This window comes from Stomoxys calcitrans, chromosome 3 (assembly GCF_963082655.1).
Source record: "Stomoxys calcitrans chromosome 3, idStoCalc2.1, whole genome shotgun sequence".
NCBI classification, from domain to species: Eukaryota; Metazoa; Arthropoda; class Insecta; order Diptera; family Muscidae; genus Stomoxys; species Stomoxys calcitrans.
The window spans coordinates 149,679,853-149,696,802 of NC_081554.1; the positions used below are offsets into that span (position 1 = coordinate 149,679,853).

Below are 16,950 nucleotides of genomic sequence, written 5' to 3' on the forward strand. Positions count from 1 at the left end.
TTTGACAATTCTTAACAAAGTTGTTGGAAGTGATACAAAAACACCACGTGTCAAATCGGACGAGAATTGCACTCTCTAGGGGCTCAAGAAGTCAGGGCCCAAGATCGGTTTATATGGCAGCTATACCAAAAAATGGACCGATTTGGCCCATTTAGAATCCCGAACGACCTGTAGGTCGTTAAATTTAAGCGTCTAGCCTAGTCTAGACAGACAGACGGGCGGACATGGCTACATCGACTTAAAATGTTATGACGATCAAGAATATATATACTTTATAGGGTCTTACACGCATATTTCGAGGTGTTACAAACAGAATGACGAATTTAGTATACCCCCATCCTATGGTGGAGGGTATAAAAATAAGTAAAAACCTACTAAGGTCGGCTGGGTCGAATCATAGGAATCCACAACCACGAATTCTGTTAAAAATTTGGCCAAATAAACGTAGTTAGAACGTAGTTGAAGGGCATAGTAAGACAAATATGGAATCTTCTAAGGGCCGTAGAAGATTAATTGGTTTATATGGGAGCTATATTTGGCTTTAGACCGATTAATACAATACTTAACATGGATGTTGAAAGCTATAACAAAGCACTGTGTGCAAAATTTCACCGACAACTGACAACAATTGCGGCTTCTACGTTCTCAAGACGTGAAATAAGAAGATAGGTTTATGTGGGGGCTATATCAGTTTTAAGAGCGATTTGGACCGTACTTAGCATGGTTGTTGGAAGTCGTTTTAAAACACCACGTGCAAAATTTCAGCCAAATCGCATAACATTGCAGCTTCCCGGGGCTTAGAAGGTGAAATCGGAAGATAAGGTTATAGACCGATTTGGATCATACTTATCATGATTATTGGAAATCGTAACCGAATACTACGTGCCACGTGTCGGTGGTGTTACAAAAGATGGTGGTGTTACAAAAGTTGGTGGTGTTACATTTCGAAGTGTTGCAAACCGAACGTAAGTAAACCCCCATCCTATGTTGAAGAGTTTGAAAATAAAAGGACGTGAGTGTAAAAAATCAAGGGATTTAACCATGCAATGGAAATTTAACTTAAAACTGTAACTGAGACTAATGGATTTGGATAGAGATAAAGAATTTGAGGTCAAGAAACCAAGGAAACTCTTCAACGGACAATGCGGCGCAAGAAGAGGTTGTCACTGGTATGCATTCATCGGAGGTTATTGAAGAAGTTATGACTGAGTCCAAAATCCTTTGGGCGACAAAAAGTTTCGACTCCTTTAAGTCGCCAGACCCTAATGATGTATCACCGTTTGATTTACAAGCTATGTCCGATAGACTAGCTCCTTGGCTTAAGAGGTTGTCACTGGTATGAGTCCAAAAGGTTATTGAAGGTAATTTCAATAACGAAAAACCGACGTCAATTTTAAAGGAGGTGGAGTTTCTGGGTATCAACACTACCGTAAGAAAGTTTATTTATAACCGATGACGTGACTTTTGCGGTTAGGGAAAATTTTCCCAGCTCCCTTTCAGATATACTTCTAGAAGCTCTACATGCTACAGCGAAGTGGACTACCGAGAGTGATCTAGCTGTAAATACGTGCAAGACAAGTTGTTCTTTTCAGCAGAAGATACAAGTTACCTACAGTGGCATCGGCACATTGACAAAGTTGGGGGTTTAAACTGTGTGTATACTGCAATTATGAGACCTGTAATGCTATATGGTGTTATGGTCTGGTGGACAACGCTTCAAAAGTCCACCTACTGTTCAATACTTATGCTGGTCCAATGGATGGCTTTTTTCGTGCATCGCAGCCGCAATGATAACATCGTCTGATGCACTAAATTTAATCCTACACCTAATGCCTCTGGTTATTGTGGCTAAACAAATTGCTTCGACCACTGGTTGTGAGGCTAAGGGAACTTTCTCTTTAGTTATGCGGCGGCTACGGACACTGATACAATGCACAATGCAATGTTCCAGGCAGTGTGGATTACACATAGCTTGAACCGATTTTTAATAAAAATTACTGTTGATAGAACCGATTTGAATTATAACATCCTTGATAATTGAAGTTCGACAGACTTCTATACAAACAGACAGACTCGTCGAGAAGGTTATCCGACCACTGTAGTGCGTATCAATCGGAGATGCTTGCAGTTGAAACTATAACATCCCTAGTAATAGAAGTTAAATAGATTTTTTATACGGATAGTTCCAAACTAGACGAACAGGTGGGCTTTGGGGTGTACACTGAAGGACTTTGACTGATCATATCGATCACTGTCGTGTATATCAAGCGAAGATCCTTGCAATTGAAGAAGTGGTAATTTTTTAATAACGACGACTGGTATAAATATCTTCTCAGATAGCCATGCAGCCACCAAATACCTGGAGAACGTATCTGAATTCAAAATAACCCTCAACTGTCGCAGATTGTTGAAGTTCAAAATTCACATTTTTGCATTTGCATTGGACAGGGAAAGCAACGTTTTTTTATTTCTTACCCGCATAACTGTTGTCTGAATAATTTGATATGCTAATGTAATGTATCAAAGTTATTGTAAATTTTGAAAGCAATCTAAAATTTTTTCACAAATGTCTTTCCGATTCACAAAATACAATACTAGATCAGCCTCGGTAAAAATAATTTTATAAATCGAATATCTCCATAAAAATTAGAGACATTCATTTAATCAGTATTTCGAATCAGTTAAAAAATTCACATGCAACAAAACAAGGGGGCAGCCTCTACGAACTTTAAAAAAAAATGGTAGTCGAATTTCTTGGACACTAAAAAAATGTTGACAATCAGACCAAAAATGGGCTTTTGCCAGCCTGAACAAAATTTTGTAGGGCCGAGGTGACAAACTTTGAGAACCCACAATGCACCCTCGGGCGCTCTAGGGCTCTGAAATTTTGCCCATAAGCATGCTAACACATAACCATGTAAAATTTAATGAATTTATCTTTAATCGCTCGAAAATGGCAGACTTATTTCCACATATGTTTCTTCCCCATCTCACTTTGTGTCGCTAACTAGAACAGACCCCTTAGTCATTATGTCCGTCATGACAGGTCACTGTCTGATCGAATAACATGCTGACAGACTGAAGATTTCAAGTAACGACTTCTGCAGAAGCTGTGAGGACGTTGAAGAGGAAGAGAGTGTACAACATCTGCTGTGTGTGAGTAAGTGGCAGTCAAAGGGAGTTCCACTTTAGGTTCTCATTTCTTTGAGAACTTGTCTGATTTAACGGATAGGAACATTCGCAAGTTGTTGGGCTTTTTAAAGTGATGTAAATGGTTCAACGGTAGGAACTAGAAGGCATCTTTCTTCTTCTGTTCCTGTAATAGCACAATGGACGAAAAAGTCTAAGTGAGTCTGATGGCAGAGTGCCACTTAAACTATCCTAACCAGGGGAACGCCAAACTCAACTGCTTAATAAAACCAAACAAGAGCAGTGTAAACGTGAACGTAAACCAAACAAGAGCAGTGTAAACATGATTATAGTTGTTTTTTCTTCTGTTATTCAAACATGGATTGCAATTTTCGAGTGTTGTGCGCGGTATCTCCTTTTAGGCAAACAAAGAATATTGAATAAGAACTGTTATGCAATTGGAGCTTTATAAAGTTATAGTCCAATTCGGAAAATAATTGAATGCTGAACATTGTAGAAGTCATTGTGTAATATTTCAGTTCAAGAAGCAAAATCGGGAGATCCGTTGATATGGGAGCTGTATCAAGCTATTGATCGATTCAGACCATACTAGGCACGCATGTTGGAGGTCATGAGAGAAGCCGTTGTACAAAATATCTTTCAAATCGGATGAGAATTGGGCCCTCTAGTGGCTCAAGAAGTCAAGATCCCAGATCGGTTTATATGGCAGCTATATCAGGTTATGTACCGATTTGCGCCATTCTTAGCACAGTTATTGGAAGTCGTCATTCAGCCAAATCGGATGAGAATTGAGCGCTCAATTGGCTCAAGAAGTCAAGACCCAAGATCGATTTATACGGCAGCTATATCAAAACTTAAACCGAATTGAACTATACATAGTGCAGTTGTTGGAAGTGATACCAAAACACCACGTGCAAAAAAAATTCAGTCAAATCGGATAAAAATTGCGCACTCTAGAGGCTCAAGAAGACAAGACCCAAGTTCGGTTTGTATGGCAGCTATATCAAAACATAGACGATTTGGCCCATTCACAATCCCAACCGACCTACACTAATAAAAAGTATTTGTGCGAAATTTCAAGCGGCTAGCTTTACTCCTTCGAAAGTTAGCGTGCTTTCGCCAGACAGACGGACGGACGGACATGGCCAGATCGACTTAAAATGACATGACGATCAAGAATATATATACTTTATGGGGTCTCAGACGCATATTTCAAAGTGTTACAAACAGAATGACGAAATTAGTATACCTCCTATCCTATGGTGGAGGGTGTAAAAAATTAGCAAATATTTTACGCTATATGCCCCTAAAATAAAAATATTGAAAATACACATTTTTGAAGTCTTTATGATAGTTGTAGGCTATTTTCAACGTTTAATCACCTGAAAACAGCAGAAAATGTTTCTTGCCTAACAAAAGATTACACCTGTCCCATTTTCTGCAGACTTCTATTGCTGCAGCAAACATTTTTGCTGTTTTTACAAACAAATTTCTCTGAGTGGTTTAAAAAGTTTGTTGGTGACAAATGCCTGGGTTCCACCCGCCCCAAAAAACCTCAAACGGACAGATAGAGTGAGCGAAACAATATGGGGCTCAAATAGAAGGCCTTTAGAAGAAGAGCACGATGTGGCCCATACCCAACTGGGCATATTGGACGATAGGAATTTGCGATTTTGTGGTTAATATTTGAGATTAAGCGTCTAGGGGTCCCATCCACCTATAAAGAGCAACAATTGGCTTGGAAGAAAAATCTATTAAAAAGCTATATTTGATTTGGTACATTTATGACGTGGTTTTGAAAGTAGATAACAAAAACGCCATACAAATTAAATAATGTTGATCGGAAAAGTCCCAATGACCCAAAAGTCTTGAACCTCAGGGTACTAGCTTTAAAATGTTAAAAGTATTGATTTTTAAGGCACCAGCCTTCAAATGTTTAATGAGCAATCAATTTCCGAAGGCAATGTAATGGTATGTAAATCAAGGCACAACGAGCGACTAAGCAACGTAATGTAATGTTACTTTCTACCTTTCTATTGCACTTTTATCACTTTGCACAATTATTATTTGATTTGCGAAGAGATTTAAAAATTTTCATTCATTTTTTATTTGTAGACTATGGTTAAAAACGAATGTGCTTAAATACTTCATATCTTGTTTGCCACATATTTTAGGTAATCTAAACCATTTTGTTGAAATCTTACCTTATTAGACATGTCTGAATTCACTTTTGTACTCAATTCAAATTGTTACTTTCTTTCAACATTAACGGTGGTCAAAAATTTAAAAGAAATTTTTTCTTTAGAGATATATGCCAACGCCCGTCGAACTATTCGGACACAGCACGTTTTCTGCATATACAAAAATATTTTTAGGTGTATATCTAATCTGTGTTGTACTTGATATTGCTTTCTTATCTTCTGCGCAAACAATCGAGATTCAGCAAACTATTAAAAAATCTCACACCATGATTATAATACCACGCTGGGCAGCAGCGAAATAATGAGCAGTAATCGTCACGTCAAAGTGATATATCGATACTATTAAATTTCTACCAAAGTAACTCATTGAATACATTTTAACCCTTTGAGGTCGGATTCCGTATTCCCTTGTTCAAAGATATTTTATATATTAACTTAAAAAAGGAAACGTGCGTTAAGTTCGGCCGTGCCGAATCTTGGGAATCCACCACCATGGATTCTGCTAAAAATGTATACAAAATAAATTTGGTTGAAGAGCAAATCAGGTTATAGGCCGATTTGATCCGTACAAAGCACAGTCGTTGGAAGTCATAAAGAAACACCACATGCAAAATTTCAGCCAAATCGGACAAAAATTGCGGCTTGTAAGGGCTCAAGAAGTCAAATCGGGAGATCGGTTTACATGGGAGCTGTATTAGGTTATAGACTGACTTGGACCGTATTTGGCACACTTGTTGGAAGTCGTAACAAAACACGGCTTGCAAAATTTCAGCCAAATCGGGCAAAAATTGCGGCTTGTAAGGGCTCAAGAAATCAAATCGGGAGATCGGTTTACATCGGAGCTATATCAAGTTATAGACTGACTTGGGCCGTATTTGGGACAGTTGTTGTCATAACAGAACACGGCGTGCGTAATTTCAGCCAAATCGGACAAAAATTGCGGCTTGCAAGGGCTCAAGAAGTCAACTCAAGATCGGTTTACATGGGACCTATATCAGGTTATAGACCGATTCGATCCGTACTTGCCACAGTTATTGGAAGTCATAACAGAAAACTACGTGCAAAATTTCATCCCAGGGGCTTAAGAAGTCAGATCGGTTTATATGGGAGCTATATCTAAATCTGAACCGATGTGGCCAATTTGCAATATCCAACGACCTACATCAATGCAAATTTCAAGCGGCTAGCTTTATGTGTTCGACCGCCGTTTTTGAGTTTATACGAAATACACAAACAAACAAACAACACACAAATTCATTTTCATATATAAGAAGATTTCGACTATATGGGCCACGAATGTCGAAGAGCCTAACACAATGCAGCGCGACAAATTTAGCGAAATTTGTTAATAAATACTAATTTTTTGGGCCCAAGAACTTATATCGGGAGATCGGTGTACGAACGTCGAGAGGTCTAACAAAACTCACTGTGCCAAATTATAAATGCGCCTTTTATAGGCTTAAGACCTTAAATCGGGAGATCGCTATATATGACAGCTATAACGAAATATAGGCCGATCTTAGCCATAATCGATACGAACGTCGAGAAACCTAATACAATTCACTGTGCCAATTTTCAGCGAAATCGGATAATAAATGGACCTTTTATGGGCCCAAGAACTTAAATCGGGACATCAGTATATATGGCATATATGGATCTAGGCATTGTTTGGTAGGGATGATGAAGAGCCTAACACAGCTCATTCTGCCAAATTTCAGCGAAATCAGTTTGTAAATGCGCGTTTCGTGGGTTCATGAACTTAAAAGGGGAGATCAGTATTAGCTGGAGCTATATCCAAATATAATTCGATCAAGAACATACATGGTACGAACGTCGAGAGGTCTATCAAAACTCACTGTGCCAAATTTCAGTGAATCCGTAAATAAATGCGCTTTTTATGGGCCCAAGAATTTAAATCGGTATATATGTCAGCAATATCCAAAAATATATCCCGATCTGGACCATATTCGATAGGAATGTCGTAAGTCCTAACGCAGCTAATTGTGCAAAATATAAACGAATTTGGATAAAAAAATGCGGGAGATCGGTCCATATGGGGGCTACATCAAGATATAGTCCGAAATAGCCCATTTACGAACTTAACCTACCTATAGACGAAAAAAGAATCTGTGCAAGTTTCAGCTCAATATGTCAATTTTTAAAGATTAACGTGATTTCAACACAGACGTACAGAGGGGATTAAGTTCGTAAATGGGCTATATTGATCTGTATCTTGATGTAGCCCCCACATGGACCGATCTCCCACTTTAAGGTTATGGGCCCATAAAAACCGCTTTTTTATCCAAATTCGCCCATATTTTGCACAATTAGCTGCGTTAGATCTTACGATGTTCATATCGAATATGGTCCAGATCGGGATATATATTTGGATATCGCTGCCATATATACCGATCTCCCGATTTAAATTCTTGGGCCCATAAAAAGCGCATTAATTAACCGATTCACTGAAATTTGGCAAAGTTGGTTTTGATAGAGCTCTCGACGTTCGTACCAAGTATGGTCTAGATCGTGCTATATATGGATATAGCTTCTATACACACCGATCTCCCGATATAAGTTCTTGGGCCCAAAAAATGGGTATTTATTAAGGATCTTCGACATTCGTGGCCCTTATATCACAAGTAAGAGCGATCTAAATTCGGCTGGACCGAATCTTATATACCCTCCACCATGGATAGCAATTGTCGAGTTCTATGCGCAGTATCTCCTTTTAGGCAAACAAAGAATATTGAATAATAATATGCTATTGTGTAATATTTCAGTTCATTCGGATAAGAATTGCGCCTTGTATATGGGAGCTGTATCAAGATATTGATCGATTCAGATGATATTATACACATATCCCAGATCGGATTATATGGCAGCTATATCAGGTTATGTACCGATTTGCGCTATACATAGCACAGTTATTGGAATTCAAAACAAAACATCTCATGCAAAATTTCAGCCAAATCGGATAAGAATTGTACGCTCTATTGGCTAAAGAAGTCAAGATCCAAGATCGGTTTATATGACAGCTACCCCAGATTATGAACCGACTTGAATGAAACTCAACACATTTATTGGAAAAGATACCAAAACACTAGGTGCAAAATTTCAGTCAAATCGGACAAGAATTGCGCCCTCTAGACGCTCAAGAAATCAAGACCCAAAATCGGTTTATAAGGCAGCTATATCAAAACATGGACCAATTTGGCCCATTTACAATCCCAACCAAACTACAATAATAAAAAGTATTTGTGCAAAATTTCAACGGCTAGCTTAACTCCTTCGAAAGTTAGCGTGCTTTCGACAGACAGACGGACATGGCTAGATCGACTTAAAATGACATGACGATCAATTCCGTATAGACTCAAAAAAGGCTGAACCGAATTTCTTGAATTTTTAACAGATGGTGCATTATGGACCCGTGGTGAAAATAGGTTACTTCAGTTGTTGATATCTGAAGGGGGAGCGGACCCTCCCCTTACCCTAATTTTCAAAAACACCAGATCTCAGAGTGTGTAGGCGGATTTAAACGGCATTTTGTTTACACACTTACAGTTACCTAAAAACAAACATTTGGCATCAAAATGTGGGTATGGGGTTCTTAGGATGGCCGCCCACTCCTAAAACCCGCCAAACGGAAATATAGACCACTACAATATGGGTACCAAATTAAAGTATTTGAGAATAGAAAACGTATCAGATATCCAATTGTGGGACTAAGTGTTTCGTGAGTCAACCCACCCCCCCAAAAAAAAAGCCCTCAAACGAATATATAGACCACGAAATACTCTTCTACGATATCATTGGGTAATCCATGTAGTGTGCGGATGTTTTAGCAACTCTTCGCGACGATTATCTTACCACCCATTGCGATAAAATTGTCCGTATGAGTGATAAAACATTTTTTGGATTTCATTGGGCAATCTACTGCACGTGCGAAAGTTTAAGCAAATCTTTCCGACGATACTTTTAAAACCAATTGGGTTATAATCGTCCGTGTGACTCATGCAACACTATTCGTGAGGAAGTTTTAGAAAATTTTTCGGGACGATTATTACTCAACCCATTATGTTATAATCGTCCAGAAGGGTTGTTTTATTAATCACCTAAGTCAACGTTTCGCAATTGTTTTTATTATTTTCATGCCTGGTGAGTTTAGGACTTGCATTGAATTATGTTTTTCGACGTTTTGTTTTAAGTGGACAACTTCGCAACACCATACAGAATTCTCCCTTGGTTTCTATGACTATTGGTATGACGAGATGACGAACCACAACATAATTACCAGGAAGTGTACCGTAAACAGCGGAGTACAATTTTTTCTCGCGAAGTGCACTATCTATCAACGAGTTTTAGTTGTACATATGTGTGTATTATAGTTAAGAACCATACACACACAAACAACAAGAAATGGCGCGAACTAGTTACTATCCACCACGAACTAACCACTCCCTGTAAATTAATATATCTTGTGACGAGTAATACATGTATTTTGTTATGTATTTTGCGATCTTCCAAGCAAATAACACGCAAATGTCTTCAGGGGAGAATATGCGAGAACTAACATAACAACAAAGAGAATGGAAACAAAATTCTAACATCTTAATACCGTGAAATCTGGCAATGTAGGAGACATGTGCGAAATTCATGGGTGATCGAAAAGACCTGTTACTTATCAACTGATGCTAACTTGTTGCACAATCAGCTGTGTTTATTAGCAACTACTTTATGTGTAATTTACTACAGTTCAAATATCCCTTAAGAACGAATGTTTTGGGTGCTCAATATTGTAATCTTTCCTTCGTGATCATAGGAATATGGCTAAACAAATCGTTGGCAATCTCCGAAAATCTTCTAGTCTAATCGTTCTAGCCAGAGATCAAATCAAAGCAAGACATCCAATAGATTTTAAGGCATTAATGTTCAAACGTCCACCTCAGGCCACGTTTATGCCTAATTGTGCTGTTTTTCCGGGTGGAGTATTGGATGCACAGGCAGATGAAACACCATTGTGGCGAAAACATTTCGAAAATATGGGTGTATCAAGAAAGCAATTATCTTTGTTAACCCAAGGAAAGGCGAAGAAATCTAATATATTCACCAAAGAAGATCCAGAATCTTTAGAAAGGTGAGCCTTTTATCATAACGAATCTTCTGTAGAAATTTTTAACTTGTTTTTGCTTATGTATAGAGAATTGTCTTTGCGTATTGCTGCCATAAGAGAAACTTTTGAGGAATTGGGAGTTATATTTTGTCAAAATCGCGAAACTTTAGCCAAAGGTGCTGGCGAAGGCTATGGAAATTTCAAAGAGGACTTTGACCGACAACACTGGCAGATGCTGGTACATAATGATGCCACTCAGTTTTTAAAGCTTTGTGAAACATTGGAAATCATTCCAGACTTATGGAACCTTTATGAATGGTCTAATTGGTTAACACCAGCAACTCTCAAAAAACGGTGATTATGCAGAAAATCAATTTGACCAATTTATACTGTGTTACACTTTCCCTTGCACAGTTTTGACACTGTGTTTTTTGTAATAGCTATACAAAAGATGCCACATTTGATAAAAGAAAAACATGAGGTCACTGACTTTTCGGTAAGCATTTAACAAGAACCCAATTTAAATATGTAGGTCTTCCCAATATTGTATCGAAACGGGACATTTCAACTGAGCACACTACATGCTCCTTGTTTTTTTAATTAAGCACACTTTTTGTTTACAGTGGAATACACCGTCCGACTTTTTGCGACAACATTTTGAAAAGGAAATATGGCTGCCACCACCACAGTTCTATGAACTTTCCCGACTCTTGAACTTTTCCGAATTGGAAAAAGTTAAAAATTTCGCCCAAACACGAGCTATGGAAGGCTTGGATGCAATTTTTCCCGTTGAACGCAAGTGTAAGGATGGAAGGGTCAGTCTTTTTCAAGGAGATGATTTATATGAAAATCCCGATTTGCCGGAGTTGGTGTCGATTTCCAAAACAGCAAAAGAGTACCGCGAAGGTATACAAAATTTACATCGCATAGAATTCTATGACTCAAATAAGATGGCTATGCAAGTAAATGTTGATGTTCCCAATGGTCACATATGTCCTGTAAATACAAATCCAGAAGATATGAACTAAATATTGTTGATATTAAATGTTTGTTTATATCTGTTTTTGTTTGTCTTCCAACTTTGACGACTCAAAGCATTTTGGCGATTTCATTTTTTAATAAATTTTAAAACAACATTTTCGCATACAATCCAGGATTCACTGAATCCTGCATACAATCACTATTAGCTAAAGTTCATTTAACCAGAGAGTTTTGATTCATTAATAAATGAATAAGTATGTGTAAGTTGCGGCAGTCTGGTAAGAGTCTTATATCTCATATATACCAACGACCGTTTTTTTTACTTGAGCTCATAGAAATAAATGTTTCCAGATTCCGCTAAATATCAACAAGTGCGTTGTCTCGGGCCCTGACATTTTTAATTTAATGAGGCGATTATGGATGGCAGCGCAACTCTCGTTGCGTTGTCAGGACATAAATCCATAAAACAAATTCCTGTATAATGTTGAATTTTTTTGTCATTTTCACAAAATGTGAGTGTTTTGAACGTTCTGCAAGAAATTTTTTAAAAGAATGCAATTAATCACAAAGGGGATTGAAATACCAGAGAAATGTTCGTGCTCAAAATATGATAGCAAACGTCAAACTTGTAGGTGTCGCTAATTATTTTATTTCTCTTCAAAGCAAGCTCTGTCGAAAAATTTTAAAAATCAATTTTACAGGAAAAAGAAATAAAAGAAAGATAAACATATTGGAAGCTAAGACTGCCGAAACCCTATACATAAATAAATTATACCTATATAGATAAAGAATTTGAACTTCGAACATAGACTGGTTGGTGGCGCATGTGAATATAGATGAGAATTATCTAAGAACATTCCGCAAGCAGAGTTCTGCTTGCAATGGCATGCAGATTGCGTCGTTTACATTTTCAAAATATGCATTATTTCCTTTCCCGTGAAGAAAATGTTGTCGGCAGAGCTGCTTGCTTTGAAGAAAAATAATTACCGTAACCTATAAGCTTCACATTGCTGTGAAATTTCGAGAGCACAATAATGTCTGTTCTTCCAATCCTCTTTGCCCTATATACGTGCATTAAGCCACAAAAGTCATCAATGGGTGGGGGACCAGATACCATGATCGTATAATCGTCCGCATATGATACGATCTCTACGCCGTCTATATTGCGTGGAATAGAGAATAGGTTGAGGTTAAACAGTGCCGGAGATATCACCCCTCCTTGGAGTATTGACTTCCGAGCTCTAAATTCCACAAACGACTAGCGTTTTGTGAATAAGGCCGTCAGTATTTAAGCAAGAGTAGGTGCCGCCCGTTCTTTCACCGACTCTTCACTCGAAACCGCTAGTTTTTCGTGACTACGGTTAAAGGTACTCCGTATGGAGCACTTCACTATCCGCAACCTGTGGACCCCCCCCGGTAGCTCTCAGATGAGCTTTTCGTGTGCGGTCTTTCCGCGTTTCCTATTGTTTTTTTTTTTTTTTTTTGTTATAGCAACACTCTTTTACATGTGAAGGTAGCGATCCTTGGCCAGCTTCCTATATGATTAGCTGCATCGTTCCGCTTCGTGTTCTGCAATGGCCAGGAGAATAAGTTACACTTTAGGTTCTTATTTCTCTGAGGCGAATGTCCTTATAGTTTTCCAGTTCATGTTGTATCACAGTGAACTAAAATATAAATGTCTCATGGCGAACTGCTACTAAAACTTTACCTAACCAAAGAATCCTATTTTGTGTCCTAAAAGTGTCACACTAAATATGAACAAACTTTACACTTGTTTTCGCTAAAATATCGAGAGACCACTATTATCCACAAAATACTCCGCAACTCTCTAACAGACCTTCTATCCACACAGAATATTGGCTAAAATGTGTCTCGATCCATTATTGTTTACATTTGGAGTTAGTACACTTAGCCACTAGACACTACATTTTGAATTAACTCCTAAGATCTCTTACTGAAATATTTTATAATTAACATACCTGTATAACATGTTTGACTCCACGTTATTACTTAATGGATTGTCAGTGGAATCAATCAAGTCAAGCTATCAATTTACAAATAATTAAGGAAAAGGTGGATTTGTTTAATTTAAACAAATAAGAGAGGAGAGCATGAATTAGCTGCAACGAAAATATTACGCATGTGTTATTGATAACACTTTTTTTTATCGATAATCGTTTGCAATTTTGCACTGGAAACCATCCGGAACATCTGACTTAAGTTGAAAAGTGCTAAAATACAACAGGGCTATTGGCATCGAGTGATGTGCAGTCAGTTGATTGTTATTACAACAGCCATTAACGAAATAGAACATACATTTGAAATTAATCTTACGTTTCGATAATCATATTCATTGCCGATACGTTATACTGGAATTACGTCTGGCTAACTATTGAACACCCAATTCAATTCAAATGTCCAAATGTATTATTTCACTTGGGCTATGTTATTCAATTAAATCTCCGGCATAATTTAAATTCAAATATGGCGAAACAGATTGTTGCCAATATACGCAAGTCTTCTAGTTTAATAGTTTTAGCCAGAGATAAAATCAAGGCAGAAAAACAAACAGATTATAAGGTGTTAATGTTCAAACGTCCACCACAGGCCACGTTTATGCCAAACTCTGCTGTCTTTCCAGGAGGAGTATTGGAAACGCATGCAGATGAGACGCCGTTATGGCGAAAACACTTTGATAATATGGGGGTTTCAAAACTGCAACTATCCTTATTAACCCAAGGCACAGGCAAAAAATCGGATATTTTTACCAAAGAAAATCCAGAATCTTTAGAGAGGTATTTATGGCAAGGCAAAGAAAAATCTTTTTGCTGGTTTTATTAATTAATATTATTTTATATTTAAGAGAATTGTCTTTGCGTATCGCCACTGTAAGAGAAGCCTTTGAAGAATTAGGAGTTATATTTTGTCGGGATCGCAAATCTCTAACCGATGGTAGCGATGATGGATATGGCAAATTCAAAGAGGACTTTGACCGACAACACTGGCAAAAACTGGTACATGATGATGCCACTCAATTCTTAAAACTCTGTGAAACTCTAGAAATTGTCCCCGATTTATGGAGCCTATACGAATGGTCTAATTGGGTAACACCAGCAACTTTCAAAAAACGGTAAATATTAAAAAAAATCTTTTTTTAAACACATTTGTACATTTTTTTTCATACAGTTTTAATGCTGCATTTTTTGTAATAGTATTAAAGACGATACCAGATTTGATAAAAGAAAAACATGAAGTCTCCGAATTTGCGGTAAGGATATCAAACTTTATATTGTCCTTTACTTTATTTGTACTTATTTTTCCAGTGGAAAACACCTGCCGAATATCTACAGCAACATTTCAAAAAGGAAATTTGGTTACCACCTCCACAGTTCTACGAACTATCCCGTCTGCTAAACTATTCCGAATTGGAACAATTTAAAAAATTTGCCCAAAAACGTTCTGCAGAAGGCTTAGAAGCCATTCTACCGATTGAACGCAAATGTAATGATAGCCGTGTCAATCTTTTGCCGGGAGATGATTTATATGATAATCCTAACTCCTCAACAGATTTGGTGTCCACACATAAAACAGCTAAAGAGTATCGTAATGGCGTTAAAAATGTACACCGCATAGAATTCTATGACTCCAATGATATGGTTGTGCAGCTAAATTTTAAACCACCCCATGGGCACTTGACACCCATAAACACAAATCCAAAGAAGCATGAATAATTTGGGATGGTGTTAGTGCCAAAAAAGGCATTTGTTATTTTATGATATCTTCCAAATACAAGGTACCTCAGACTAGTTGAAATTGATATTGATGATAAGATAAAAATAAAAAAAGACGTATAAATATTTTTAATATAAATCTTAGATAATGTTGTTGTTGTAGCAGTTTGTTGTGTTCTATCTTTCATCTGCTTGATTCTGTTGAGTGTCCATATCCAGGAACTCTGCGGCTGAGATAGGGTGCGTCCAGAGGGATCTGGGTCTGAGTCGAGTGGGTCTGGCTGTACAGTTAAACAGGTGTCGTGTGTGGTCCCTGGTCACAATCGGAACATACATCTTGAAGGAGTTAGGTCGGCTGTAACTGCCGGATCATAATTGAGCCAGAACTACTCTGGTTTGCCGTGGGAGGTTAATTTCTTCAGTTGAAATGGAGGGTGGTCGTTCTTCAAGGACTACATTCACCCGGTAGCTATTTAAAGGCATCTGCTACCGTGTCTGTATGAATGTTGTCTAGAACCGCTTGATATGCCGTTTGAACTAGAGGTTCTCTCTTGTAGTACTGAACCTCATTCTCTAGATCATATAGATATACCTTAAGGAATGGAGAATTGGTAGAAGTTAAAAAGTGCCGGAGATATCACCCCGCCTTTTGATACGGTGTTTCGAATTCTTATCCCTAAATTCCACAAATGACCGGCGGCCACAGATAATTCGCGACCCACCGTTTCAGGCCTGGCTGCAGGGACGTGTTGGCAATGTCCTCAAATAGTTTGGTACGGTTGACCGTGTCGAATGCCTTCGATAGGTCCTGTGCCACGAGAACCGTCCTATCACATGGCCTGGGCCGATTTCAGCCACGGCAAATGTGTGCGGTGATGGCATGCAAAGCAGTTGTTGTGCAATGCAGTCTTCGAAATCCATGCTGATGCTCGGCGAATAGAAATTCTTCTACGAGGCTCGGGAGGAATAATTCCTCAATCGTCTTTGCTACCGGTGAGGGATGTAAGATCGGTCTGCACGACTCCCCCAAACTGCCCATCTTTCAGACATCGGGAACTGTAATAGTGTTTAAAGACAGGTTGAGGACAGTTGTAGGGCACCCACTTCAAGTACATCCAGATTCTTCAACAATCCCATTCTTCAGGTCCTACGTGAATCGGAAGGTTTTTGAAGAACGTCATTCAATTGTTAGCTGTTCACCGCTTCCGTTACCATATCCTTGTGAATACTATTTAGAAACACTTTATAGACTGCCTGATCTACACCAAAGGTGGGCAGCATACGCATCCTCCCATAAATTGCTATGCCCGCAGGCATGGGAAAAATGAGTAAAAGTACACAGACAGTATAAACAACTTCTTGTGACCGTTCGGCTGCCTCTATTTCAAAGCTACGTTATTTAGTTGTTGTTTGATGATACTCACACAAACACAGTTTAGTCTTTTCAACAGTGTAAGTGTGCCCATCAATGATCATGAGGCTCCCTTTATTAGGACTTAACTTCTCGCTCTAGTACATGATGATCGAACCTGACGACTATGGGCGGTGGTTGCAGGAAAACGATTAGCCTATCGCAGATGTCTTCAACGCGAGGACGAAAATACACGATCGTACGTGCAATCGGCGATCTCGTATAGTCTAGAGATGTGGCATGGAGTTTAGGTAGATATTAAACAGTGCTTGAGATTTCATATCACCTTGGGGAATGCTCTGTTTTACTCTATGGAGCTTTGAATTTTTATCTCTGGGGGACATAAGGACGATGTCCTCAGAA

At 38.3% G+C, this 16,950-nt stretch overlaps 2 protein-coding genes across 3 annotated transcripts; both read left to right on the forward strand.

The window, feature by feature from the left end:
- Window positions 1–10,072: 10,072 nt before the first annotated feature.
- Window positions 10,073–11,613, forward strand: LOC106085364 (acyl-coenzyme A diphosphatase NUDT19). Its single transcript, XM_013249580.2, has 4 exons — window positions 10,073–10,488; window positions 10,552–10,818; window positions 10,879–10,960; window positions 11,088–11,613. The coding sequence occupies exons 1-4, from the start codon at window positions 10,178–10,180 to the stop codon at window positions 11,490–11,492; spliced, it is 1,065 nt and encodes a 354-aa protein (XP_013105034.2). The 5' UTR covers window positions 10,073–10,177; the 3' UTR covers window positions 11,493–11,613.
- A 2,240-nt stretch (window positions 11,614–13,853) lies between these two features.
- LOC106085359 (acyl-coenzyme A diphosphatase NUDT19) lies at window positions 13,854–15,290 on the forward strand. 2 transcript variants are annotated; one of them, XM_059364990.1, is made up of 5 exons: window positions 13,964–14,025; window positions 14,087–14,240; window positions 14,309–14,575; window positions 14,632–14,713; window positions 14,769–15,290. In XM_059364990.1, exons 2-5 carry the CDS (start codon window positions 14,146–14,148, stop codon window positions 15,174–15,176), a joined length of 852 nt encoding a protein of 283 aa, XP_059220973.1. In that variant the 5' UTR covers window positions 13,964–14,025; window positions 14,087–14,145; the 3' UTR covers window positions 15,177–15,290. The 2 variants fall into 2 exon arrangements, with proteins under 2 accessions (XP_013105027.2, XP_059220973.1); XM_013249573.2 differs by having other exon boundaries at window positions 13,854–14,240.
- Window positions 15,291–16,950: the final 1,660 nt, after the last annotated feature.

Bases quoted from the DNA above. Each gene is read 5' to 3' on its own strand.
- LOC106085364 (XM_013249580.2), top strand. From the start codon at position 10,178: ATGGCTAAACAAATCGTTGGCAATCTCCGAAAATCTTCTAGTCTAATC. The intron at 10,819-10,878 runs GTGATTATGCAG...TCCCTTGCACAG, and splicing joins CCAGCAACTCTCAAAAAACG to TTTTGACACTGTGTTTTTTG. The intron at 10,961-11,087 runs GTAAGCATTTAA...TTTTGTTTACAG, and splicing joins ATGAGGTCACTGACTTTTCG to TGGAATACACCGTCCGACTT.
- LOC106085359 (XM_013249573.2), top strand. From the start codon at position 13,930: ATGGCGAAACAGATTGTTGCCAATATACGCAAGTCTTCTAGTTTAATA. The intron at 14,241-14,308 runs GTATTTATGGCA...TTTATATTTAAG, and splicing joins AATCCAGAATCTTTAGAGAG to AGAATTGTCTTTGCGTATCG. The intron at 14,714-14,768 runs GTAAGGATATCA...TTATTTTTCCAG, and splicing joins ATGAAGTCTCCGAATTTGCG to TGGAAAACACCTGCCGAATA.